We start from the raw sequence: 27,474 nt of genomic DNA on the forward strand, positions 1-27,474 counted from the left end.
GCTTTATTTTCCACTAGTCTTCTTAATATTATTATCTTTCTGACCTTCCCCTCCCTTTACAGTCCCAACCCTCTGCACTGATAAATAAGTTCTGTGAATGCAGGAACGTCGGTGTGTTTTCTTCACTGCTTCAGCCCCAGTACCTAGAACAGGAGCTTACGGACGCCATAGGAATTCGGTATGTGTTGACGGACTGAATGAAAGAACGGTTGGAATGGTGAGGCATCAGACAGCTGCTTTGTGCTCTGGTCCTCTTCTAGATGTTGGGGTGACAAAGGTGACAGAGACAAGCCATTATAGAGCTTATATTCTATGGTATTTTCCAGTTACAAATTCATAATTATAGCTTAAATGTCACAGGTAAAAATCGTTATGAAAAAACAATGCAGAGTGAGAAGGCAGAGGAGGATGGTGGTGTGGGGTATCATTCTAGTTGGAACAGTCAAGAGCTGCCTCTCTGAAGGAGGAGGATTTCAGTAGAGATCTGAGTGGAGAGAGCAAGTCTAGTAAAGATCTGCTAGAGGAAAATCCCGAGAGGGAACAAATGCAGAAGCCCTTAGGGATGGATCGTGCTTTGGCTGCAGCTAAGAGTGGAGAAGGCCAACAACGCTAGAGCAGAGGTAGGCAGTATGGGAGAGGAAATCGGAGAGACAGGCGCCAGGTCATGTAAGGCCTTCTTTGGAAGCCATTGTGTGTGTGTGTGTGAGAGAGAGAGAGAGAGAGAGAGGAGAGAGAGAGAGAGAGAGAGAGAGAGAGATAGGGAAGCTTTGGGGGCAATAATATGGCCTGACTTACATTTTAGGCCGCCAGTCTGGCTGCCTTCCAACTAGCAAGTCAATCATGGAAGTAGACAAACCAGCTAGGCGTTCATATGTTCATAAGTAACATACAATGAATTCTAATAGGATGGTAGTGGTAGAGGTGAATGGGGTCAGGTTCTTGCACCGTGCCCGGGTCAAAATGCCCTGCGCCTGGCAGCAACCTTTCCAGGGATCTCCCGCAAGCTTCCTTCAGGTGTCAGAGCCAAGCGGTGTCCACCACCAAGCCCATTCTGCGGAACTTGCGACACCCGCCCCCCCCCCGCCTCCCCCCCCCCCCGCCTCCCCTTCGGAGAAACAGCCTCTTGAATCGCTCAGCTGCATCTGAAGCTTCCGAATCCCTTCATTTAAAAATGGGTAAATGGAAGCTCTCGCGGGGAAGCGGGTCTCAAAGGGACTGAAACCACTTAAGGAAACAAGGTCCTCAAAGGAAATGGGGTTTCCACAGGGAGCCTGGCAAGCACTGCCTGTTCCCAGTATTCAAAAACAGGGCGGAAATGGAGGCCGCCCAGGAGGTTGCCCTCCAGTCGGCTGGAAGGGAAATTCGGTTCCACCGCAGCCACAAGTCCGGGAGGCCCCCTGCCCCCGCGTCTGCCCGCAGCCGTGCGAGAGGCGCGACCCCTCCGAGCACGCCGCGAAAACAGCTTCGCCTCACGGGAGCGCGCACGCGCCCCTTGCTCTGTTTGCCGTTGGCCCTAAGCCCCGCCCCTTATGCGTCCTCCGCGGAGGGCTGGGAGCCGAGAGCTCGCGCGACCACTCTTCCTTCAGTCTTCTCCAGCACCTCGTCGCAAACGGGGCCGGAAAGCGTGGCGGCGCAGGCGCAAGCGCCGAGAGCGGAGGCGGTGGTGGTGGCGGCCGCTGGCCAGTGTAAGATGGCGGCGGCGTTGGTGGCGGCAGTGGACGGGGCGGCTGGGCCTGGAACAGTCGGAGCAGCCGCTGGCAGAAGGATGACCCAAGACGGGAAGCGGGCTGCTGAGCCTCGCCGGCTCCCGTGCTTGTAACTGCCCCAGCCGGACACCCCCCCCTTGACCTACCCGGTCCGTGTCTCGTTCCGGCTTGGCCTGACCCCCTCGCCCCTGGCCCGCTCCCCTTCAGGATAGATTGGATTCCTTTCCCAAGCTCCCGGGGCTCAGGTCTTTTCCTGGCCCCGACCCGGGTCTCCGCCGGGAGGACTGGCTGCCCTTGCCTCAGGTCAGCCCTGGGGTTGCCCCCAAGAGCCTGCCCCACGGTCCACAGGGACGGCTTTGCTGCTCGGGTGACCCGTTTGGGTGCGCGTGTTTACCCCCTTAGGCTGGGGGAAGCGGTCGCCCTGCGTCTCCCCGTCACCTCGGGGCCACCGCGCAGTGTGCCCCCCTCCCCCATCCCGAGTTCTCGGGCCCAGCACCTTGTACGGAAGGCCGAGGTCCAAGTCAGTTGTCGCCGTCTGGTCTCGCTCCCTTTGTAATACAATTCTCGCAGCTTGCTTCCCCTCACCCCCAGATCTTCCAGGGCCCCGCAGAACCGTACCCTTTGCTCCCTGTTAGTTGGAAAGCATCTGGTGGCTTGAATTTCTGACTCATATGATTGTCGCTGGAGTCTCTGTAAACAAACCGGCACTAACGCTATCACGTTCTCTCCGGGATTTCCCCCCTGCCCTGTGGCTTCTTGTTGAGAGGTTTGGTTATGGGTTAGCAGCGACAAGATTCAGGTTTTCCTTTTAAATGACTTTTAACGTTTTAGCGGAGCTGGGAGATGACTTGCCTGGTTCGTGGTATTTCTGTAACTGCCTGGGTTATTTATTCAGTAGTTGGGCTTACTCTGGTTTTAAACAGTGCCGAGGAGGTCTGAAAAGGAACTAAAATGTATTCACAGATATGTTGTGTTATGGTCAGTAGAGATACTTTTGCCATTTAAACTTTAACTTTTCTCAGCCCTTCAGTGAATCAACCGACCTATTTTCTCAGGAGCTCAGCCTGGCCCAACTTCAGTGATAAAGAAGGAAAGGTGAGTAGGAGTTGAAGGCATTTAAATTCCTGAGCCCAAGACAGACCCTACCCTGATGCCCAAGTGCTGACCACTACAGTCATAAAATTCCTACCCCAGTATCCCAAAGAGTTGGGGTGTTGTTCTTGGCTGTGTTCCAGCTCCGGTTAAATTACTTTGACAAGTTTTATGGGCTGTGGGCGTCTTGACTTTCTGTCCTAAACTGTTGCTGTGTATCTTCAAATAACGCACCCCGCCCCCCCCCCCACCTCGTTAAGCCTAGAAGGGAATGTGTCCCCCTCTTCCTTTATTCATTTGCCTTGTGTGTTGCTTTTCTGTGGATCGTGTTTCTTATGTCGTTAAAAGCTGGGAATTAGTCTGCCTGAGTTCTTTTCAGCCTTTTGTCAAATCGAGTCTCTTCCCTTCTCAGGGCTTTGCATTGTTATTTGTGTTTGGAGGAGAATCTTCGGCTGCTTGTCCCCGAAAGCTGGGAAGTGGTGCTGGGGAGGTCGGCGTCCGAGTTCAGTCCACTTGAGAATTCCAGTTTTGCAGGACATCGTAGTCAAGTTGGGGTTAAAAAAACCCAATCAGCTGCTCTTTAATAGCCGGTCTGAAGAATTTGGGGTCAGCCGAGGAATCATCTTGTGCATTCAGCAGCACAGGCCAGGGTCAGAGAGGGAGTCAGAACATACTCGTAAACGTAGTTTTTGTAAGACTCCTGGGTTTCTGGTAGCGGAGGATAGTGCTGTGGTTGAAGTCCACGGGATGTGACAGAAGAGCTGAGTGGCTCTGGGAGGGAGGCCTGCTGATTCTTCATACGTTCAGGGTAGGTAGTAGGTAAAGGTTGAGTGGGACACTGCTGAGTTTTGTTCCGTGTGGTGTCCTGATTGGAACATCAGCCGGGCATGTCTGTGTGTCAGTGAGACAGATAAGTACAGCCGTTAGAGCTGGACAGATCAGAACTTAACTACTGTACTAAGATTTATTGGCCATGTGACCTTGGGCAAGCTACTTAAACTTCTCTGACTCTTAATTGCCACATCTCTGAAAGTGGGATAACGCCACTTACCTCCTACAGTCATTGTTGGTCTCGTGGGAGGGAACCTGTGTGAAGCTCTTATATTGTGCCTAGCGCATGATAGACACTGAAAAAATGTCTTCTGTTTTCTTTACACATTGTTGCTATGGCTTTGAATAAGGCATGCGCCAGTTTCTACTTCTTTGCCTTCTGCTTTCCAACGTAGTTTCCTTTTTATTTTTTTATTTTTTGTGAATCGTTTTTAACTGGTCAGCTTAGATGTCTGCTTTGTAGGCACCCATCTACAGTTACCTTCTGAACATGATTGGAGTCAGTGTGGTGGGGGTTCAAGACCAAGAACAGCGGAAATAATTAGACGTCCGTGTGTATGTGTCTCTCTAAATAAATGCGTTCTTAGACTAAACATCAGTGTATCTCCTTAGTTCATCGCCTCCTCCTCTTGGTCTCTGTTCATACACACCTGGTCAGCGTTGACACGAGGATTGGAATTCCTTCCCTTGCTGCTTCAGCGTTCACTGCCTCTGCTCCAGCTACCCCTTATGCCTTTTCCTTTTTTGCCTTGACGAGAATACATTTTTTCAAGCTCTTGGGCTCTGCAGTGACCCCCATCAATAGATCATCAGAGGCCTAGACCATGAAAAGGTCTCCTTGTTCTCGGAAGTGAGTCTGGGCTAGGGAGCTAGGAGTGTGGAGCGTTTTATTTCATCTCCCCAGCTGGCCCGTCTTAACAGCATGATGGCATAGATGCAGGTTTTTAACCTTCTCTTGTTGGCTTTTCTTCTACGTTTTTGGGGGAGGTAAGGGCACATGAAAATTAAAGTGTTGATAACGTCGCAATGAAATCAACTGTATTCATTCCGGCCAGTGACCAAATTAGACTTGGTCAGCTTTCGTTACCACCACCACCAAAAGTAGACTTGGGTAGAGGGTGTTGAGGTGGACTGAGACTGCATTTTTATTATTATTATTATTTTTTAATGTTTTTATTCATTGATAGAGCGAGAGAGAGTGAGCGAGCACGAGTTGGGGAGAAGCAGAGAGAGACAGAGATACAGAACCTAGAACAGGCTCCAGGCTCTGAGCCGTCAGCACAGAGCCCGACACGGGGCTCGAACTCACGAGCCCTGAGATCATGATCTGAGCCGAAGTCAGATGCTTGACCGACTGAGCCACCCAGGCGCCCTGATTTATTACTTATGTTTTTGTGAGATCTGGAGATCTGTGTTGGGAGAGGGGTGGGGTGGGAGGAGAAAAGGAGATATGTTGAAAAAGGTATAACTTTGTTCCTTATTACTCTGTGTGCTGGGTGAGAATCTCTCCTCCCCCAGGGGTTTCACCTTCTGTGCTTCAGGTGACATCTGTGTATATAGTGAACCAGTATTCTTAGTTTGTGGGCCACAACGATAAAATTCTTACTTTTCTGAAGTTATTTTATATTTCAGGGCGTCGCATAAGACTTGTCGCATCTTAGTAGGAAGTATTTCCTAGCATGGCTGAGTGGGAGGGTAGGTATGCTTGTGACTGTGACCTTAGTTCCCACCACCAGCCTGACAGGGCACTGTATACAGCAGTCTGTGGAATGTATAGGAACCAGCACCAGTGCTGTGATCCTTAGCGTTCACGAGGATCAACCTAAGACAAGCTTGTCTGCAGAGAGAGTAAAAGAAAGCAGCCTTTTGGTGGCCTGTTTAAAACAATACTGACATTTCAAAAGCAAAAGGACTCTAGAAGACATTCTGCAGAAGTGTGCCCTGTTGTGGGAGACTGAGACCTTCGAGTTTCATGCTCTCGGTCCTGTGTTCTATCAGGTGAGTTGCAGTGACTAATTAACCTTTGTTTTCAGGAGATAGATTTGTTTCTGGATTGTTTCTACTGGAGAAAAGTTATTCTAAACATGTCTAGGAATTTTCCGGATTATAAAAGACAGAATTAAGAGGTTTTTTTTTTGCATAACATTGCCGTTAAAGTTAGTCGTTAAGACTGAATTAGCTTTTTCTTTTTTAAAAAAACAAATTATCGGTAAGCCAAGATAATCGGCTTACACTCAACCCATTTGGAACCCCGGGCAACTAACTGGAAGAATTGAACCAGCAGTGGACACGGAGGTAGTGACACGTGTATCTCTTCATGTCAAAGCTACCTGCCAATGATTTTAGGTTAGCTTCACAGTAATAATGAAAACTTCATCTTAATGTTTTTGTGCCTATAGTAGAGGAACTGTGCCACGGTTAGGATTGGTCAGAAATTCTTGTTTACTGATTCAGTTATTTTCTTGGAGAAGAAAGTCCTTGAAAGTTCTTTGAAAGTTAGTGTGTGATGAATTTTGTGACTCGGTCACGCTTCTTTAGAGCAGGCTTTTATCTGTGTCTCTGTAGGACCTGGTTTCTGGGCCAGAAGCCCACTTTCTCAAGTGCTACCTTCACCTCTGGAGTGTGCACGCTGAAGATAAATTAATGAACTGAGTCTGCCCTGAGTTTGCAGATAGGGCCTGGGGAGTGACGAATATGACAAAGACGGCATCTTTTTAATGAAATGGTTGTGTAATGGATTGAGTTATTGGCGACATTTTTGGTATCGCGCGTGAGAGGTTAGATATTTGCTCTTGTCGTCGATACGGATCCTGTGTAAGGAGGCCTGTCCAAGTTCTAACGTGGAGCATCCATGCTTGCCTTTCCTGTCATTTTGTTGTTGTTGTTGTTGTTGTTGTTGTTGTTCTGGTTTTTCTCAGCCATCTGGAAACCTGTCATAGGATTTACCTCTAGTGGTAGCCAGGAGGCTGTATTCCCCTGGTGTAGTTTAAGCACTGCCACATTATCAGACATGTTTTTGACCTTATTTTAGGACCCAGCATTAAGACTCTTCCCTCTCACCTAGTGCAGGTAGGAGGGCACTTCTTGAGGTTTTTAGACTTTCTGTTTTACTGTTTTATTATAAGTTCTATCTTTGGAGCATCGCACTTCCATCTCCTTTCCAGTGATTAAAGAACAGTTTGCAGTGTGAGTGCAAAAACTGGTAATGGGGGCTGGATTCTCACGTAAAGGTAAATCATTTCATCGTGGAAACACAGTGGAGTTTCCTTGGAAATGAATTTTCCTTAGAATCATTTAAACTGAGGTAAATGGGCTTAAATGTTGTCATAAAAGGTCCCTTAAGTCTGTTGCCGCAGACAGCACTTAAGGTTTAGAGCGCATTCCTAACATACTCTGAAATACTCTTACTAGAATTAAAGCCAATAAACTGTAAACACAGGACATTTGGAATTACCACCAGGGAGAGGAGGCATGCATCCAAAGGAGGAAAGAAGTTTCTTGTTCGTAGTATAGTTGATGCAGGAATTCTTTATTTTCTTTCTCGTCACCTGTGAGGATTGCTTTGAGGTCCTCATCTTGGCCATCCGGTGAGCCTTCAAGAGGGAGAAGAACTCAGAGAGAGGCACCTGGGTATATTGCTTTACCTGTAGTTCGTAGAGCATGGATGCGCTCGAGAGATATTGACAGATCTCTGAGTCTTTAAAAGGTCAACGAGAACAGGTAAACAGATTTCCTAGACTTAGAACCGTGTCCTCATTTGTGTACGGTGTTTGGAAGATCATTGCTGGGTGGTGAAGACGCCCAGGCTTCTCTAGGAAATGTGGTCTGGAGCCAGAAATGAGAAGCCAGAAAGAAAATACACGTACCTCCCAGGTACAGACAAGCTCTTTGCAAAAATGTCTTTAATTCTCTAAACCAGCTTCTGCAGGGTAATGGTATCATCCCATTTTATAGGAGGAGAAACAAACGTAAAAGTGAGTGGTAGAGGCAGAGTCAGACCCAGGTCCGACTGACACCAGAAACCCTTCTGTTCTACCAGGTTCTGTTTTTAAAAACCGGGCTCTTCAGTACGGAGTGATGAAGCAAATGAGCTCAAAGGAAGAATTCGGTGTTTCTTATAAGAGTGTATCTAAGGAATAAAAGGTCTGTCCACATGACTGCACAAATAAAAACATTTCTGGGCGCCTGGGTGGTTCAATGGGTTAAGCGTCCGACTTCGGTTCAGGTCACGATCTCGCGGTTTGTGGGTTCGAGCCCCGCGTCGGGCTCTGTGCCGACAGCTCGGAGACTGGAGCCCGCTTCCGAGCCTGTGTCTCCCTCTTTCTCTGCCCCTCCTCTGCTCACGCTCTCTCTCTCTCTCTCAAAAGTAAACATTAACAAAATTAAAAAAAAAAAATACTGAATTGTTTAAACATGGGTTTCAGGTGATGATTGATTGGTAGACTGATGAATTTTTTCAGGAAATAACTTTAATGGACTCAACTGAAGAGATAACTGAGTCCTTTTATGATCCTTGAAGAGGGAGGAAATGACATTCTCCATTTATATCTGGGGTAATTCCATGGAAAGCTTCTCTGACTCTTCGAGCCTTTTCTCAGTACGCGTCTTTCTGGGCTTCTCTGTAGCATTTGAAATGGGAATTCTCTCTTTCTCCCTCTCTCTCTACATGGACCGTCCCCACCTTCTTGAAACCTTTTTATCTCTTGACTTCCAAGACACCTAGCACTCCTTATTCCTTCCGCTCTCCTGAGCAATTTCCTGCCTCCCTCTTACTTCTTTCTCTAAGGGTAGATGTTAACCCGGGATTGTTTCCTCGGACTCTCTCACCTTTCTCGGGGACATATGTTTTTGTTGTTGAGTGAGGTAAAGTTTATAAGGTAGTTGATTTGGAGCTTCTCCATGTAAGTCGTTCCCACGTCTGTATCTCTGACCCTGATTTCTCAAATTTCAGACCTACACTTGTTTTCTACTACCTTCCTGACATGTCAACTTGGATTTTAAACATAAAATCAAATTCATCTCTTCTCCCACATGCCAGCCTCTCATTTATGGGGTTGACTTCCCTTGGGCACCCAGACTCAAACTTGTCTTTTTGATTTTGTGAGCTTCATAACTACCATTGAGCCATCAATTTTACCTCTACAGGGTTCTCACATCAGTTCTCTTCTTGTAATGTCTTCTGCTATCAGCCTAAGACAGGTGCTCATTGCTTTTTACCTCAACGACCATGGCAGCCTTTAAACTGGTTTGTCCTTCCTTTTTTGTCCGTTTCTGTCGATCTTATTATCCTTGACAAAATAATCTTCCTGATGCCACACACACACACACACACACACACACACACACACACCCTACTGCACTCCTTAACTAATCAGCTGTACCCCACCAGCCAGCCAAACCAGACTTGAACATGTTTTTCATCCTCCATGTATTTATTTTCTCATCCTTGTCCTAGTCTTTCTCACCTTTACGCACTGAAATCCTGTCCTTCCTTTAAAGCCCAGTTTATCTTTTTTGTAACCGTGATTGGTGCTTGGGTCACTTGTATCGTAGTTGTGTACTCATTTTTCCTAATCGATGATTGGCTGCAGAGGGGATCATGACTGCCTTGTCTGTGTTTGTAGCTCCTGTATTGCCTTGTACGTTGTTGTGTTAGTAGCTTGTCTGTGTGTAGATGGGCCACTGGGTGGTGCCAGAGCCCTATAATTGGGATAAGCAGGGGCAGCTCGAGCGCCGTGCAGTTAGGTTGCCTTGTGCTGTGAAGTCTGCACAACACTGATGGACATTAACTTCCCCGATCCGGAAGCGTGTATGGTCTCTTTCTGCTCCTCCGTCCAGCTTACCAGGGGAGACCGGGCAGTGTGGTCAGCCCCTCCAGGCACTTAATAGAGAGCGGCCCAGAACCTACCCCCCTGGAAACGTGGTTTATAGTATGAGTTTCAGTCTCCTTGGGGTTATCCTTTGAATTTCAGTGCGTGAGGTTGTCTGATGAATAAACTGCATACCAATGGAGTGTGGCTGGTGGCCGGAAGGTTGGCCAGAAGTGTTTATTGTGAAGTAAAGAAATAGTAAGGTGAGGAGAAAGGATTTAAAATGAGCCATTTCAGCTTGAACTCCACAATTGGGGATGGGGAAAGTAGGACTGGTCGATTCCAGATGGACCGCAGAGCCCAGGGCAAAGAGGTAAATTAGGCCCGTGGATGGAGATTGGCCCTGAACAGCTGTCCCGTGGTGGGGGTGTCGGGACGTCTGTCCTCCCAAGAGCAACCCGAGACCGTGTGGCTCTCTGGTAGGTGTTTTACCAATAATTGAAGTATTTCCTACCACTGTTTCTCAGTTTCAGAGGAAATTCTAAAACTTTGCTCCAACTACGGGTGTCGGTGTAGGAGAGCGGGGCCCTTGACTCGCAGAGGGAGGCGCACCACGCCAGGCACCGGGCCGCCCGGAGCGCTCCGGGCTCGTGTGTCGGTGAGCTCGGGTCTCAGTAAAGGGAGCAGTGGCGGTACCGTTCGGAGGAGTAGATGTGCCCGTTGGGCCTGAGGTGAGGTAGAACTGTCAGACCTATTTTCCTAGCAAAGGAGTTAAAATGAAATTTAATTTAAGAGAACTTTGAAAAATAAAAGCAGTAAGTATGCAAAATAACAGTACAACCACTGGAACTATTTTGAACTGCTTTCGGTTCTTGATACATTTAGCTGTCACCAACTAGGTGTTGGGGTCTTTTAGAAGTTTAGGCTTCGTCTTGCCTATCTTGCTTTTTTTTTTTTTTTTTTTTTTTTTAAGTGTTTATTTGTTTTGAGAGAGAGGCAGGGGTAGGGGGGTGGGGGGGAGAGCATTCCAAGCAGGGGACGTGGGGCTCAAACTCACAAACTGTGAGATCATGACCGGGGTCGGACGCTTACCTGACTGAGCCACCCGGGCACCCCTCGCTTGCCTTTAATGGTGCTGCTGGTAAGTCACGGGCAGCTTTGGTCACAGTAAAATTCCTCCCACACTTTCTTTTTCAAACAAGAAGACCTGATGTTTTGCCTTCATTTACTGTGGTGTGTTGACCACTTTAGCTGACTTGTTACTGTCACAGGCTTAAGAATTTAGTATTTAAAAAAAAATTGTTTTTTTAGTGTTTATTTACTTTTGAGACAGCGAGAGACAGAGCATGAACGGGGGAGAGTTAGAGAAAGGGAGACATAGAATCCGAAGCAGGCTCCAGGCTCCAAGCTGTCAGCACAGAGCCCGACACGGGGCTCGAACTCAAGCTGTGAGATCATGACCTGAGCTGAAGTCGGATGCTTGACCGACTGAGCCACCCAGGCGCCCCATGAGAATTTAGTATTTTTAATTTTTAATGATCGGGCTTTGTCCTTTACATTTTGCCCAGCTTCTTCCCCCTGCCTCCTTTCTCTCATTCTCTTTTGTTTGGCCAAATTTATTGAGGGATCATTCACATACAGTAAAATCTATGCCTTTTTTCAGTGACCTGTTCTGTGGACTCTGACAAACGCATACTCCCATAACACCACCACCCACGGTCGAGGCGGGCAACGACTCCGTCGTTTCTAGAAGTCTTCTTGTGCCTGGTCGTTGTCCATTCTCCACCCCCATCCAGCAACCACTGATCTGCTGTCTGTCCCCGTAGTTTATCTTTTCTAGAATGTCCCATGAGAGGAATCCTGTTACGTAGCTGCTCGAGTCTTGCTTTTTTGACTTAGCATGACGTATTTGCGACCCGTCCTCGTTGCTGCGTGTGTCAGTAATCCACTCCTTTTTATTGCTCTGTAGTAGTTTATTTTGAGAGGGAGAGAGAGAGAGAGAGAGAGAAAGCGTGAGTGGAGGAGGAGCAGAGAGAGAATCCCAAGCAGGCTCTGCACCGTCAGCCCAACACAGGGCTCCAGTTCACAAACTGCGAGATCATGGCCTGAGCTGAAGTGGGACGCTTAATCGGCTGAGCCACCCAGGCGCCCCCACAAAGTACTCTCGTACACTGTATTAACTGCCTCTTTGCTTGGTTTTTGGTTAGTATTTTGTCATATATTGGGTTAAAACTTTAAGGCCTTTTCCTTAAGACAGGAGAGATCTAGGTCACTGGCCTTTCTTGGGTAGAAATTAAAATGACACCTGGATCTTTTTCCCCCATCCCCCAGTAGTTTACTCTTTAACCTTCTGTTTGGCAGGGGTTATGGTTATTTTTAGAGTGTAGGCAGTAGGGCTAATCTAATTAAACTCCCCCAGCTACCTGGGACAGTGAGCTCATCAATCGGCTCCTCCAAGCTCAGACTCGTTTGCTCTGGACTGAATTTTACATGGAAATCGATCAAGGTAAAAGCAGTGGATTTGCCGGGAATGTAGTGCAGTAAAAAATGAAGAAAGCAATTTATGTTTGGGTCAAGTAGGGTCCCTAACCTCTGATTATAAAATAACCATCATCTTTGATGGCGGCAGAGACTCTAGAGTGGTTCTTATACTTGAGACCTAGGGCCCTGTCCTAGCATCTTAGCCTGTTTTCAGTTGGACACTTGAGTTCCTGCCCCAGAGTTGAGATGGCGTTAAACTTCTTCATTCCGACAGAAATTTATATCATAAGAATAACAACTCCTTTCCAAAGTGATTGTATTTTATTGTCATCATTTCTTGGCTTTTTAAAAAAGTGGTCCTCCTGAGTGGTCCTCCTGGGTGTGCACCCAGAGGGGTATGGAATGTGGTCCGGTGGTGTATAGAGAAAGAATGTTGGAATTTTTTTTTCCCTACAAACATTAAATGTAATATTTAATGTGAATCGGTTAGATAACGTGTATGTACATGCACGCACACATATTCAGGATTCATGGTAAAAATTTTCACCGATAGGGGTTTATAATCCGTTTTGAGACCCCTGCTCCAGAGCGTCCTTCTGCAGAACGTTTAACGTAGAATTCTGCTTATCTCGACCGTCTCTGGAATTAACCACTACTGTTTTACAAAAAGAGAAAAATGAAGCCTCAGGAAGGCTAAGTAGCTCATCCAAAGTCAGAAAGGATGCTAATGGCTTACTCATGCTGCAACCCTGGACTAATTTTCAGTCTACAACTAATTTTGCTAAACTCCATGGCCCCTAAAATGTGACCTTCAGAAGCTATCTGCCTTCCAACTCTGTGATTAAACAGAGTTGGCATAAGCATTCACGGGGTTGTCCCTGTTTCTGAATTTAGCAATACGTTCCGTCAGCTTTCTTCCTCACGAAGAAGATCTCATTTTGCAAGAACCGTAAGCCATTTTCCCCGAAAGACCAGCTCTGCAGCCTGGGGTTGAACCGTGAGGCCCTGTTCTCCCCCTCGCCAAGCTAGGAGCTCTGGCTTCTCCTGGCCCCGGAGGCCGGGCGCGTGGCTGTGTTTTCAGGCACCGACCTGAGTCTGCAGCTCAGGCCATCTGGGCCTCTGGAGGAGTTGGTGCAGTTCGGCTCGAGAAGGGTCTCCGGAGCCACTTTCTTCTTTGGAGGTGGATGATGGTGAGGTGGAAAGTAGGGGCCGGTTGAGAGGTTTGCTCCTGGAGGTCAGAAACCTCAGGTCTCTCCTCAGTTGACCATCATCACGTGTGCTTATGACCTGAGGTTTTTAATCTTAGAGTAGCACAGCTTGTTTTCCTTACCCTGCGGGACTTTTGCAGTTTAAATGGAATGAATTTCAGCCCTGGGTGGGGAAGAAGATGCTGCGAGATGCTAAAGAGTAGAAACAGGGACTGCCGCCAGGAGAGGCCAGTGCTGTGTGCAGACCGCTCACAACACGCCGCCTCCGAGCAGCAGCGGGAGGAAACCAGCCGGCCCCGCGGGCCGCTCTTCGCCCGTCGTTTTCCGCGCGGCTTCACAAATCTGTGCTTTGTTGGCATTGTCTCCCATCACCCTTCCAGGTCCTTCCCCAGACTCGGCCTTGGTCCTGCCTGTGCATTATTTCCACCCCCTGCCCTGGGCTGCCGAGCGAGCCTTGGGCAGCTGTCTCTTGGCAGGGGACACTTGCTGAAGCAACTTGGATTTCTGTAGAGGAGAGTAGGGGGTAAGGATGCGGGTGGGGCTGCTTCTGGGATAATTGTTATGGGAATGAAAGGGCTGTTGAAAGATTAGAAGCCAGTGTGCCTGGGTACGAGGACCGGAGTCATAATCATACTTTGTCTTTTACCAGTGCCTTTTGTCCAGGCACTGAAAGGGCTTCACAAAATTCTAGTCTGAATAATATTATTCTTCGCTCTTTGGAATTTGCTCGAGGTGGGAGTGAGGCTCTGTAAAAATAATGAATGTGTTATGGTGGCATAAAAGGAAAAAAAGCTAGGTACCCCGGTTCCCAGACAGGGCTTTGCCGAAAAGATAAATCTGGTGAAAGTTGGTGGAGTTAGGTGCAATAATGTTTGCTGTTTTATGAAACGGACTGAGATGGAAATGTCACCCTCTTCTTCCCCAGATTTGTACTCGGTGACTTACTTGTAAGAGGAAGAAAGAAACCTTAGGTTCTTTCTTGGGGGCAAGGTGCTCCTTGCTCCTGAATTCTAATTCGGCTTTGCTTCTTGTCGTCCTTAGTTAATGTCTGTGCCTGTAAGTTTGAACCTAGGCATCTGAGTAAACAAAGCCCAAGCTCTCACCCCAAGAGCTTGGTCTCTTCTGTCTCTGTTGACTTGTGTGTAAGATGATATTCAGAGTCTGGCCCTCTGCTTCATGTTATGAAGACAGTGTTTCATAAAATTATGGACACATCTGACTGAATTTACAGCAGAAGATTCCTGCCTAGAGGGCAATGCTGAAGCTAGCTTTTTGTGTTAAGGCTCTCTGCTTATAGTACCTGTCACTGGATATATGCCTGCTGGTTCAGGTTTTATTTCAGTTCCTTCCTTTCCATCTGAAAAATCATTGCCAGTTACTCGGGTAAAGAGATAGCAGTTGACCTCCCAAAGATATTGTCTCTTTATGGAATTTAGACATGGGGGAGGGGGGCCTGATACGATTTTCAGCAGCTGAGAAGCCCTGTTGAGCACAGACTCAAAAAGTTTTTTTTTTTTTAAAGCTTTAAAAAAAAAAGTTCACTTATTTTGAGAGAGAAAGCAGGAGTGGGGGAGGGGCAGAGAGAGAGAAGTAGAGAGAGAATCCCAAGCAGGCTCCGTGCTGCCAGCACAGAGCCCAGTGCGGGACTCAATCTCACAAAACAGGAGATCGTGATCTGAGCTGAAATCAAAGAGCCGGATGCTTAACCGACTGAGCCACCCAGGTGCCCCCCAGAATAGTTTTTTAAAGTAATCTCTACTTTAAACCCCCAACATGGGGTTTGAACTTCACAACCCCTATATCAAGTGAGAGTCACATGCTCCAGTGACTGAGCCAGCCAGGCACCCCTCAAAAAGTCATTTTTATGAAAACGATAAAGGCCGTGCGTTGTTAAATCTCCTGTCCCTTTTCTCTTCTCTCCCAGATTATTTCCTAATTGTTTCTTTTTCTTCCTCTCCTAAATGCAGGCTGGCTACGGTAAACATCGTTCAAGATGTCCAGCAAAGGGAACGGCGCGGATGGCAAAACAGACTTAGCCAATGGTAAGGGGCCACCTGAGGGTCTCCTCCTCCCCCAGGGAAAGTGGAGGCCTGGAGTTTAGTGGAGGGAAGGACATCTTTCCTAAGAGTGGACCTTTCCTGCGCTGTTTTGTGTGTAGGAAACAAGGAGTTGTGGGAAGGTGCGTTTCCCCGGTTGTGATGAGAGGTCTCTTTCTGTGGTGGCTTATAGTTCGATAGAGCTAGTGGACGACGGACGGAGTTACAGCCTGAACCGACTGGAGTCAGGGCTTGCTTGCTTGCTTTGTAGGGTCTCGGCAAGTGTGAAATCACTGGGTCGAGGGCAGGTTTGAAGGTAGAATGTCGGGATTTTGACATGGGTTATTCAATCAGTGCTTGAACCCTGAGCCAGCTGCTTAACTGAGAAATGTCCTTCAAATGCATAGAATTGGGCAGCACAAGAGTCTAGCGTTCCTCAACACCTTGCGGGCCAGGACTACAGGCTAAATTCTAGTTGACGTGATTGGTGGAACAGTGAAGCGGAGTAAGGAAAAGTGAGATTTTTAAAAAATGCTGTGTATTGCTCCTTTGTTCCCTTCTTATCATTGCTGTTCATTCATCTTCTTTCTGTAAAAGACAGTGGTTCAGATTTTTTGCTGGGCTTCATTGGAAAGTTCAGGGTTCTAGAGTGGTTTGGAATTTGGCTGTTAGCCAGATCGGGGATTAGCGGGCTATGGCCAGCAGACCAGATCCAGCCTGCCACTGTTTTTGTGAAGTGTGTTGGAACACGGTCACGTCCCAATCATTCACATGGTGCTCACGGGTCCTTTTGTGCCGTAACGGTGGCATCGCGTACTTGTGACAGGGCCCTTTGTAGAAAAAATTTGCTAGCCTCTGGGCTAGATCTTGGTCATCGACTGTGAGGGTCATCTTGCTGGGCTCGCGATTTGCTCCGGCCCTTAAATTAATCTGGTAGAGCCCCCAGGTCATCTTGATCGGTTAATCATAATTTTAACAGTAAATGCTAGGATTTTCGGTGTTTACATCTTCCTTCTGCGTACAAGCGAAAGTGTGGTATTTCGTCCTTTCTCACCACTCCCGGTTTCAAAGCCAATTGTGTGTCAGAAACCACAACTACTAATCTTTCTCAGCATCCACAGCAGTCTCAGCAAATGTAGTTCCTGGGAGAAAATTGCTGCACTTTTCCCCTTTTTCTTCCAGTTCCTGCACCAGTTGTTTTCATGCTGGGATCTTAGTTGGGGTGCTTTTTTGAAAAGAGCTGTTTGTGTGTCTCCCAGCCTTCTGTCACTGCTTGAACCAAAGTGCTTGTATTGTTCATCTGGTTTCTGTGTTGGGTTTTGCCTCAGAGTTCGTCGCGAAGGGGTTCCGTTGCCGCCAAGATTTTTAGAAATTGCCGCTCTGCTCCAGGCGACTAAGCGGTCAGGCACTGCTTTGAACCCTTTAAACGTCATTGTGGGGTCGGATAGCTCGTACCAGAGTCGCCCATCGCCGGTCTGCTTTTCCTAGCGGCCTTCACTTCTGGTGAGGTAAAATTTGGCATCATCAGGAAAGGAGGCCGTGAACAGTGTTCAGAATCCTCATTCCCTCCTTCCTTTCTTCACACCTCGGCTTTAGTGTGGAAGTTGTGGCCGTATTGGCTCTGGCACGTTGCCAGAGTGCCCGCTGCAATAAGATCTGGCTGTGGTTGGGAGGATGCAGTGTCTCGTTGTCGGGGGCTAGATTGCTCCAAGTGGCCCAGTTCTTTTATGGCCACCAACATGGCAGACCGAAAAACATGCTGAACTTCCCTTCCCGGCGCCCTCTGGTAGCGTTGCTTGTCATCAGTTGTGCGTGTGCTTCCTGGTAAAACTCTACCTCAGGGTACAGTTCCAATAACTAGATGTAGTGCTAACGTTATTAAGTCAATGGAAGTTGTTAGAACACATTTATTAGCAAACAGCGAACCAGGAACCCAGGACCACAGTTACCGCATGTCCCTTCTGCCTCCTTCTGGATTCTTAGTGGACTTTAAGACCTCAAGGGAAGAAACTGGGATTTAGGAGGTGGGAGGTGGTGGTACTTCCTTGAAGTAGGAAATCGTTCTTGTCTACACCCACTGTCAGAATGGTTTTAATCTGTTATTTTCTGCCTTCCTCTAAGAAGATGGAGGTGCCAGCTGTTGCTGGGAATGGCTGTTCTTTTTTTTTTTTTTTTTCCTATTTGACTTAATTGTTTGCTGTGCTTAATAGACGTGTGTCCAGCAGAACAGAGCTTAAGGTAGTTGTATCGGATGTACTTGGACCCAACCTGGCTGTGCTTTGCTAGAGAGAGGCGGGGGGGGAGGGGTTGTTATCAGACTCTTGGGCTGCCCTGTGGTTCTTCACTTGGGTTGAAGCACCTTTGTTTGCGTGTGGCTTTGATCTTAATCTTTCCAGTTTCCTGTCCTGGACGAGACTCCCCCCTCAGAAGGTAGTCTTTATGGTAAGCACTTGAACAAAAGCACGTTGACCAGAGTTGGTTTCTGGATCTTGGGGCGTGATGATTTCTTGGACCGAGGAGGGAGCATCCTTCTGATCACTCTCCCGTTTCCTTGTCTTCCCCCTCGCCCGCCCATTCCTCACTACCATGCAGGAAGCCTGTCTAGCAGTCCAGAGGAGATGTCTGGCGCTGAGGAGGGGAGGGAGACATCCTCAGGCATTGAAGTGGAAGCCTCAGACCTGAGCTTGAGCTTGACTGGGGATGATGGTGGCCCCAACCGTGCCAGCACAGGAAGCCGGGGTACAGATACGGAGAGCTCAGGTGAAGACAAGGACTCTGACAGCATGGAAGACACTGGCCATTACTCCATCAACGACGAAAACCAAGTCCACGACCGCTCAGAGGAAGAAGAGGAAGAAGAGGAGGAGGAGGAGGAAGCGCACCCTCGGCGCCGTGTCCAGCGGAAGCGGGCCAACCGTGACCAGGACTCATCAGATGATGAGCGGGCCCTGGAGGACTGGGTGTCTTCGGAGACATCCGCCCTGCCTCGACCTCGGTGGCAAGCCCTTCCTGCCCTTCGGGAGCGGGAGCTGGGTTCTAGCGCCCGCTTTGTCTATGAGGCTTGCGGAGCAAGAGTCTTTGTGCAGCGTTTCCGCCTGCAGCATGGGCTCGAGGGCCATACTGGTTGTGTCAACACCCTGCACTTTAACCAGCGCGGCACCTGGCTGGCCAGTGGCAGCGATGACCTGAAAGTGGTGGTTTGGGACTGGGTGCGGCGGCAGCCGGTGCTGGACTTTGAGAGCGGCCACAAAAGCAATGTCTTCCAGGTGAGGCAAGGGAGCAGGACGGCCACTGGGAAAGTCAGGCAGGAGTTAGACAAGCCTGAGGTGCTTGGAGCGGGAGCAGACAGTGAGTCTGGGCTGGCCTCGGGGCTCAGTCCTGTCGTGGCTCCCTTGATAACTTAGAGGAGTTAAATACGCTGAAAGAGCCATGACTGCCTTTCATTCTTCCCAAGCCTGGTGGCGGTCGGAAGCCTCGTTATAGGTCGGGTGCTTGGAAGTCATCAGGAAGGAACTCGGGGGGCCCTGATAGAAGGCATCCATCTAAGAGCAGAGGCTCTTGAGCCAGACGGGCTTCCCATCCTGGCCCTGCCCCCTCGCTAGCTTTGTGATCTTGGGCAAATTCTGTCATCTCCGGCTTCAGTTTGTGTATCTGTAACGTGGAGCTAGTAACAGGATCGTGAGGATTAATACGGAAGCTGAGCAGTCTAGAATCCTGTCTTGTACTTAATAAACGTTTGATGAATATCTGTTAGTATTGTCCTTCTCGTTTACTCATCAGCCCCTCCATCATACTGGAACTAGCATTGATTCCTGGGTGGGAGCTCTTCTGCGGAGAGAAGGCGCTGGTTGCCTTTGTAACAAGTTTCCCTTTGCTTCCTGAACCAAGATAGACTTTCCTCCTCTTTTCCTTACGGTTCTCCCCCTCGTAGGCGTAGCCCTAGTTCACCTGAGCACTAATCCTGTGCCAGTTCAGCCTTCCAGAGTCACCTGCAATGCCGTCTTCTATCAGAAGGTTTTCCTCCCTCTTCTTTAACTCTTGGAAGAAACTGGATTTGAGCCAAGGGTATAAGGCTAGGAGAGCCAAGTTTCCAACCGTTGCCCAACAGAAGGGATGGGGTGGGGCCGTTATCCCGTTTTTCCCTCTCAGATTCACCTCCTCAATTTCTTTTGTGTATCCCTTTTTGTCGTTAACTTTCCAGGCCAAGTTCCTTCCCAACAGCGGTGACTCCACCCTGGCCATGTGTGCCCGTGACGGGCAGGTGCGGGTAGCAGAGCTGTCTGCCACACAGTGTTGCAAGAACACGAAGCGTGTGGCCCAGCACAAGGGAGCGTCCCACAAGGTAAGTAAGCTCTCGCCCCCACGGTTGTGTGGTCCAGCTCCTCAGCCCCGGATCTCAGCCAAGGCCTTCGTAGATCTCTGCCCATTGTGTCCCTTCTGTTGTGGACACCTGCCTCACTTCTCTCAGTCCTAAAATTTGTAGCTGGAAAGGGAGAAAAAGCAGCCACCCTAACCTTCTTGGAAGGCAAGTGTTGGAGAGCTTTCTGGATCTTGCACGTGTGGCATTCAGTTGATGAAGCCGAAGCCGACCCACGGTTGCTTTGGAAATCCTTGAGGTCTCCTGCGGCTTCCAAACTTCTTAAATCTACTTCGACCGTATCTAGAACATCTTAACGGCGCCAAAGCCCTAGTGGTCGGCTCCTCGCATGTGAGAGCACCAACTTTTTGCCCAGGTCTCAGGGCACAGACAGCACTATTTCTGGAAGCCCTATTTAGAACTGGGAATATAGGACAGACAGTCATGGGGGCAGCCAGTGAGGAGCTGCGAGCTGCCTAGTCTCAGAGTGGTCATACTGTGGGAGGAGAGTGGCCCGCTTTTACAAACCCTAAGCTAATGTGTATCCTTTTCTAGCCCAAATGGCTCAGAAAATATGAAAATTACCTATTTCTTTGATTCTTAAGCCTACCCCAAACCTGCTAGTTAGCTAATTTTTAGAACTACGATGTAGAGAGTGACACTTGGGCACCATTTTTCTGCCCACCCGAGAGTGGAATTGATTTTGAGAATGAACCTTAATGGCTGACGTTTTTCTTTGGTATTGTTACTCAGATCCCTTGAGGACTTAGTTGAAAAAGCAAAACTCCTGTCCTCTTGACTTGTATGGGATCAACAAGCTCTAACTAATTCACACACAACAAGAGAGAATGGGTTTATTAGTTCTTTTCCTGGGGTTTTATAACAAAACAGCTAGGAAGGTTTCTCACTTAGGTATTTAGTTAGTTAGTTAGTTAGTTAGTTAGTTAGTTAGTTAGTTATGGGACAGAGGGCACAAATGAGTGAGGGGCAGAGAAAGAGAGAGAAGTTGGGGCTCACCTGGGGCTTGTGTTTTACCCAAAGCAGGGCTCATGCTCACCCGAAGCAGGGCTTGAGCTCACCAGATGTGGAACTAGAACTCATGAACTGTGAGATCATGACCTGAGCCCAAGTCAGATGCTTAACGACTGAGCCACCCAGGCGCCCTCTTGAGATATTTAAAATGCAGTCCTTCCCGGGGTGCCTGCGTGGCTCAGTCAGTTAAGCATCCGACTTCGGCTCAAGGGTCATGATCTCACAGTTCATGAGTTAGAGCCCCCCATCAGGCTCTCTGCTGTCAGCATGGAGCCCACTTGAATCCCCCGTCTCCCTCTCTCTCTCTGCCCACCCCCCCCGACTTGTGCACGCACACACACACTGTCTCTATCAAAAGTAAATATTAAAAAATAAATAGTAAATAAAATGCAGTCCTTCCTAAAGATAAAGGAATAAACTAGATGGCCCTGATTCTAATCTGTAGAAACCTCATCCTTTCTTTTTTTCTCCTTCAGTTGGCCCTGGAACCGGACTCTCCCTGTACGTTCCTGTCTGCAGGTGAAGATGCCGTTGTTTTCACCATTGACCTCAGACAAGACCGGCCAGCTTCGTAAGTGTAGCAGTAGATATTTTTACATCACTGGACCTCTTGGCCTTGAAAGTACCCTACGTGTCCTAGGTAATACCCACCTCTCCGGTCAGTCCCCAGAGTCCCTCTGTGCCTATGCTAAGAAGCAGATTGAGGTTTAGGGCAATTCCTCACTTCTTTGTTGTTGTTTGTCTGTTTCTCAGCAGTGTAGCACTGTTCATGTATACTTTTATTTCCAGAACGAGATTCAGTCATCTTACGTGTGAGTTTGAATAACTTGTTGATCTCCTCTCCATTCACTTGGGTGCCACTCAGCTCACCCACAGGAAGCACATCACCCTGCAGGGCAGCTGAGAGATACGGTCCTATGTAGTTTTCAGTTATTTATAGAAACATGTAAACAAATGATAAATCTTGAACAAAAATATTGGTAGCTATAGTAGAGTTCTGTCTTATCACAGCTCATTTAGACATGAATTTGAGACTCGTGATTAATGATTAAACCCTTCTCAGCTATGTGATCTCATAGAAAGAACATAGCATCTTGTTTGGATCTGGACAGACCTGGGTCAAATTGCGACTCAGGCACTACTAGTTACGACCTCTCTGACTTTTCTGAACCTCAGTTTCTTCAGTCTGACTTTGGGCATAATCAGTATATCTTACTCTCTTGTCTCTGAGGGTTATTGATAAAGGTGCTTGAAGCCCCAGCATAGTGTCTGGCACTATGTTTGGAACTGATTATATTATGGCTACTAATTATTTTACTGTGTTAAAATTTTAGTTCTTATAATAAACAAGTACATCTTGTTTAAAAATTTCAAATAATAAAGTATGTGGGCAAAATGTATATGCTTCTTCATACACATCTCCCCCACCCTCACTTTTCTAGCTATTGGTACCCGTTGTTAAAAATTTTGGAATACCTTTCCAATCCTTTTTTATACTTTTATGTATCTTAATATATACACATATGTTTCACCCATGTATATATATACGTACATACACGTAGGATTCTGCAATTTGCTTTTTTCACGTTATAATGTGTTTTTGGAGTTCTCTCTACACCAGACCATAAAGGTCTACTTTACAGCATTGGTGTAATACAGTTTATTTAATTGCTACCTTGTTGATGGATTATCTAGATTTTTTTATTGTCTTGTTAGTCTTAAAAACATAACAGATTTTGGGGTGCTTGGCTGGCTCACTCAGTAGAACATGGGACTTTTTTTTTTAATGTTTATTTTGAGAGAGTGTGCACGCCCACGCGCGCACACACACACACACACACACACACACACACACACACACGAGCTGGGGAGGGGCAGAGAGGGAGAGAGAGAGAATCCCAAGCAGTCTCCACACTGTCAGCACAGAGCCCAACTCTGTCAGCACATGAGCCGAATTCACGAATGTGAGATCATGACCTGAGCCAAAACCAAGAGTCAGACATCTAACGGACTAAACCACCCAGGCGCCCCTAGGGAATATAATCTTAAGGCTGATTATTATTAGACTTATTTTTATTTTATTTTTTCTTTCTTTTTATTTATCTTTTTAAGTAAGCTCTATGCCCACCATGGAGCTTGAACTCCCGACCCCAAGATCAAGTCATATGCTCTCCTGACTGAGCCAGCCAGGCACTCCAGACTTTTATTTTTAGAAAGGTCACTATATATAGAAAAGGTTGTCTAGAAAGTGGAAGAATTTAAAAAATGTTTTAGGCTTGTAGAAAGGATGTACTGTACTTCTATAAACCTTCAAGAGAATGAAGATTGGGAGATTATGGGTTTTACTGGAAGGTGAACAGGCCTGGGTGACAACAGATCTACCTTCTAGACTAGCTTGCAGTTGTTTAGTTGTGAGGAAATAAATTAATTTCTTGATCTGCATGTTTGTGGTTTTCATTTTAAAGTTCCAGAGTAGGGGCAGGGGGAGAAACGCAGAGGTGAAGCAAACGGGCTGAGTTTGTTCGGTCTGCTCTGGTAGAGAGCTGTGAGGCAGGCGGGAGAGAGCTTATCCTGCGCGTCAGGTCCTAGGAAAACCACTGTGAGGCCACAAGGAGTTGGGAGCCCAGTACTGGGCAGAACAGATGAGTGTGTTAGCTCCCTGGATTTGGAATGAAATGATGTACACGGTGGCTCTGGTGTGAGCAGTGATAGATGGGGGGAGTGTAGGAGAAACTTCACGTAGGAGCAGGCCCAGATTCTGGATGTGGGGAATCAGGGACTGTGAGTTTTCAGAGTTTTTGCTTTAAGGATTGAAATAGTAGCGGAAAGCTTGACTGAGGTGGGGAGCCGAATGGCTGGAAAATCCAAGCTATTCTGAAGTTTAAGCTGGTGCGTGAACATCCACTTACATCAGAGACGTTTTTGTGTGAAGCTGGCGTGAGGGGAACTTTTATGTATTTATGATACGGCTGCGTCTCTGCAAGCTGGTGGTGTTGGCCGACCTCTTAGGAGAAGAGTTGGCTTTGGAGCTGTGGATGGGGTATTCGTTTAGCCAGTGGCAACCAGTTTGAGATCTTCTTCAAAGGAATTCTTTGGTCTGACTTGTAATTATTTTCCTTTTTTTTTTAATTTTTTTTGCTGGAACATACCTGCTTACTAAAGAACTGCAAATTTTATAGCGAAACTTAGTAAATTTGTTTCCTGTGTGTTTGTGTGCTGCCTCCTCCTAATGTGAAAAACATTTTTCCCCCTGCTGCCATCGCGATTAATCATTGAAACAATTTTTTTTTAAGTTTTTATTTAAGTAATCTCTACACCCAACATGAGACTCGAACTCACGACCCCAGAATCAAGAGTTGCATGCTCTTTCGACTGAGCCAGCCGGGTACAAGATTAATCATTTTTGTAGCACATCTGCTAGTTCCCCAGAGGGCCCAAGGTACTCTGCATTCATCCACCGGGAGAGAGAATTCTTTGTTTCAGGTGACGAAAGTGAAGCATTAGGAAGATTGAGTTCTGTCAGGATTACAGGACAGTGAAGCCCTATTTCATAATCTGTCCCCCCCCCCCTTTTTTTTTTTTAAGTTTATTTATTTTGAGTTGGGGAGAGACAGAGAGGCAGAGAGAGACTCCAGCTCGCACCCAGAGAGCCCCATGTGGGGTTCAAACTCCCAAACTGTGAGATCAGGACATGAAGTGAAGTCAAAAGTCGAAAGCTTAACCAGCTGAGCCACCCACGTGTCCCCAGGTTTCTTCCTTTTGCTTCCACATGGTCACCTTTATATTTGTCTGACCCTCTCCTTCTGAAGGTCCAAACGGCCGAGAAAATGGAATGGTCCTGTGAAAAGCAGCATCTGCTCGTTCTCCCGGTCTACAGCCCGATTAGACGGGGCACCCGGGTGGCTTGGTCGGTTAAGCGTCCAGCTCTTGATCTTGGCTCAGGTCATGATCTCTTGCTTCATGAGTTTGAACCCTGTGATGGGCTCTGAGCTGACAGTGCATAGCCTGCTTGGGATTCCTTCTCCCCCCCGCCCCCGTCCACTTGGTGCTCTTTCAAAAAAACAAAAACAAATGATTAGAGCTGTCTCTTCTCCACTGCTGGTTTTATTCCTTAAACTCTTTTGGGATGTGTTTTCTACCTTGTGTTTTTGAGGGTTGTGTATGTGTGTGTATTTCCTAATGACGTTCATTTTTAATGATTTCCATCTACTGTTTTAATGAAAGGTTACAGAGATTTTAAAATCAAGTAAAATCTCTCCACTTTGCTTAGCGCATTTCTAGGCTGGAGTGACTTTGACCAGGCAGAGAGGATGCTAAAATCATTTCTTTACCAAGAAACTCGTTGTCATGGTTCTATTTCTTTCAGTTTCCATAGCAACAAGATGAGCAAAACTCTAGAATTAAAAACGAAAGCTAGAACCCAGCCCTTTCCTTCCCAGTCTTTCATTTCCTGTAAATTTAATCTCTGTGATGTCACATTTGACTGGCTGGACACTTAGACCTGGGAAGCCGTAGTGCCACCTTTAAGCTGGGACAGAATAGAATGATTTAGTCCGAGTCTTCTGGCTACAACTTCAGAATTTTAGAGAGTTTCCTCAGGACCCCAGTACCCCCCTAAGGACTGCCTTTTGTGGTACAATCAGAGGAGTAATTTAGAGAGGATTAGCCAGCCTTGGAGACAGCTGTCTTCTTAGGAATCTCCTCTCCTAGCTCACTTCGGGTAAAGGAAGAATGCTGGTTTCCTCCGGGCTGTCCCTGTGCCAGGAAACTGTGGCTTGTCAGTCTTCAGTGTGCATGTTTAGAGCTGGGTTGTGACACTTCTGTGGAATCCGGGAGACAGATTTAACCCTAAGGTCCCTTCTGGCCACTGTTTTCATGATCGGTCCTCTTGCTGACTGCTCCCAGATGATTGGGAGGGTGTTTTTATCTAGGACGGGAAGGTGTGGGCAGGGTCGTCATGTTGGGCTCCAGCTAAACTGACACCACCTGGGGAGCAGTACTTTTGCGTACGTGTACCTTACATGTCTTGGGGAACACCGGAAAATGACTTCACTACGCATTTGTTTTTCCATTCCTCAAAGTAGCATTTATTAAATATACGTGGAAGTGATTTTGTCTTGTTCTTGTTCCAGTGTTCAAAACTAACAAAACCACTTTTTCCGTTTCTAAGTTTTTATTTATTTATTTATTTATTTATTTATTTATTTATTTATTTAGAGAGAACATGCACAAACATGTGAGTGGGGGTGGGAGAGGGGGGGTGGGGGGGTAGAGAGAGAGAGAGAGAGAGAGAGAGAGAAAGAGAGAGAAAGAAAGAATCCCAAGCAGGCTTGTCGCTGTCAGCTCAGAGCCTATCACCGGACTTGAACTCACGAATCGTGAGATCATAATCTGAGCAGAAATCAAGAGTCAAATGCTTAACCGACTGAGCCTCCTGGTGCCCCAAGACCACTTTTTTCTTTCTTTCTCAGTCAGAATCTGGTTTCTTCGTAGCTTTGTCTGCATTACTCTCTGCTCTCTCTTGCCATGACCATCTGGGTATTTTCGAGAATATAACTTTTCTACTTTTCTACTCTTAAAGGAAACTGGTGGTGACAAAAGAGAAGGAGAAGAAAGTGGGGCTCTATACGATCTATGTGAATCCTGCCAATACCCACCAGTTTGCAGTGGGTGGACGAGATCAGTTTGTAAGGTGAGTCTGGCTCCTTTGTGTCTGTGAGGAGTTTGAGACTTGACGCGTTGGCTGCCGCCAGGTGTCTCTCGTGGGAATGTGTGAATGGCCTAGGAGTCCATTGCCGGCCATCTTGAGTTTTTTATCGTCTTCCAAAGAGTTTAAGCTCCTTCTGAGGCATTCTGTTCCCTAATGTAACAGTCCTGATGTGGGGGGGTGGGGGGTAGCTTACCATATTATAGAGATGATCAAGTTTTAAAGAAGTTTGATAAATTGGCCAAGGTCCCTACAGAGCAGCTGAGACATAAACCCAGGTTTACTAGCAAATGCTCTATTAGTAAATATTTTCCACCATTTTTCATGTATAAGTTAACATGTACTAAAAATTTTGAATGGTTTCAGATACAGATCTGAGTGGGAGTACTCACTGTGAACTCAGGGTTTTTGACTCCCACCGTCATGAACCAGTTTTCTTTTTTCATAGTGATACCTTCGTCACTGTGAACATTTGCTATAACGCTTGCTGTTGAGGCCCATCCTGAGGAATACCGGAGTTCAGAGATTCAGTCCTCATGTGCACCACTTAGCTTCCTTCTAGCCCTTCGTCACAAACTTAGTCACGTCACAAAACCCCTACCCAGTTGGCCTGCGTGAACTGTATTTCTGTGGCTATACCATCCCCCTTTGCTGAGTAATCATCAGTTTAAAAGGGAGGAGACAGAGGATCACTAGGAAAATAAATGACCTTTTGCTTTCCTGGTGGTGGGTGGAAAGCATTATCTTCCTTTTTCAACGAAAACACATTTTTATAACTGTATTCTGAAATTAATTTCATTGATAAGTGTCTTGGGGATAGATTCAGTTTTTAGAAATGCATGAGAGATGACCTTCCGTTGTTCAAGAATCCTGCCACAAGAGAATTGGGCAACTTTGTTACTCTCTACTTCCTGTCTCCCTTGCTTTTCAAATTCCTGTCCTTTCTTCACCAATAACAGATACATAGTGGTAGTTTTTGTTTTGTTTTGTTTTTTAAATAAGAAGCAGTTGATCAACAGGGGTTGTACTTGTCAGAACGACCAGGTGGTGCCTCCTGCAAATAGGGCATTTACTGAAATTCCTGATTTGGATTTCCTGCCTAGAGCCCTGGATTGCTTGAAAAGTCCGAGTCTGTAGATCATTCATCCACGGGTCCTTGATGTTTGGAGGAGACTGAAGCAGTTGGCTTTATTGAGAACTGCAGCTGATAATGC

The 27,474-nt window shown here is 47.0% G+C and overlaps 1 protein-coding gene across 4 annotated transcripts in view; it reads left to right on the top strand.

Moving 5' to 3' along the window:
- The first annotated feature begins 1,563 nt into the window (after positions 1-1,563).
- The window catches only part of DCAF8 (DDB1 and CUL4 associated factor 8), a 41,661-nt gene continuing 15,750 nt past the window's right edge, over positions 1,564-27,474 (top strand). Inside the window, exons 1-8 of one of the 4 annotated variants that reach the window (XM_042977050.1) lie at positions 1,564-1,855; positions 2,729-2,801; positions 7,669-7,772; positions 15,096-15,170; positions 17,757-18,430; positions 19,366-19,506; positions 21,030-21,124; positions 26,135-26,245. In XM_042977050.1, coding sequence (XP_042832984.1) covers positions 15,122-15,170; positions 17,757-18,430; positions 19,366-19,506; positions 21,030-21,124; positions 26,135-26,245 — 1,070 coding nt within the window. In that variant the 5' untranslated portion in view covers positions 1,564-1,855; positions 2,729-2,801; positions 7,669-7,772; positions 15,096-15,121. Of the gene's footprint in view, positions 1,856-1,883; positions 2,010-2,728; positions 2,802-7,668; positions 7,773-15,095; positions 15,171-17,756; positions 18,431-19,365; positions 19,507-21,029; positions 21,125-26,134; positions 26,246-27,474 lie in introns of those variants that run through there. The other 3 variants (XM_007092367.2, XM_007092366.3, XM_007092365.2) reach the window with 3 other exon arrangements.

The sequence above is a fragment of the Panthera tigris genome, chromosome F3, assembly GCF_018350195.1.
Source record: "Panthera tigris isolate Pti1 chromosome F3, P.tigris_Pti1_mat1.1, whole genome shotgun sequence".
Taxonomy (NCBI): Eukaryota; Metazoa; Chordata; class Mammalia; order Carnivora; family Felidae; genus Panthera; species Panthera tigris.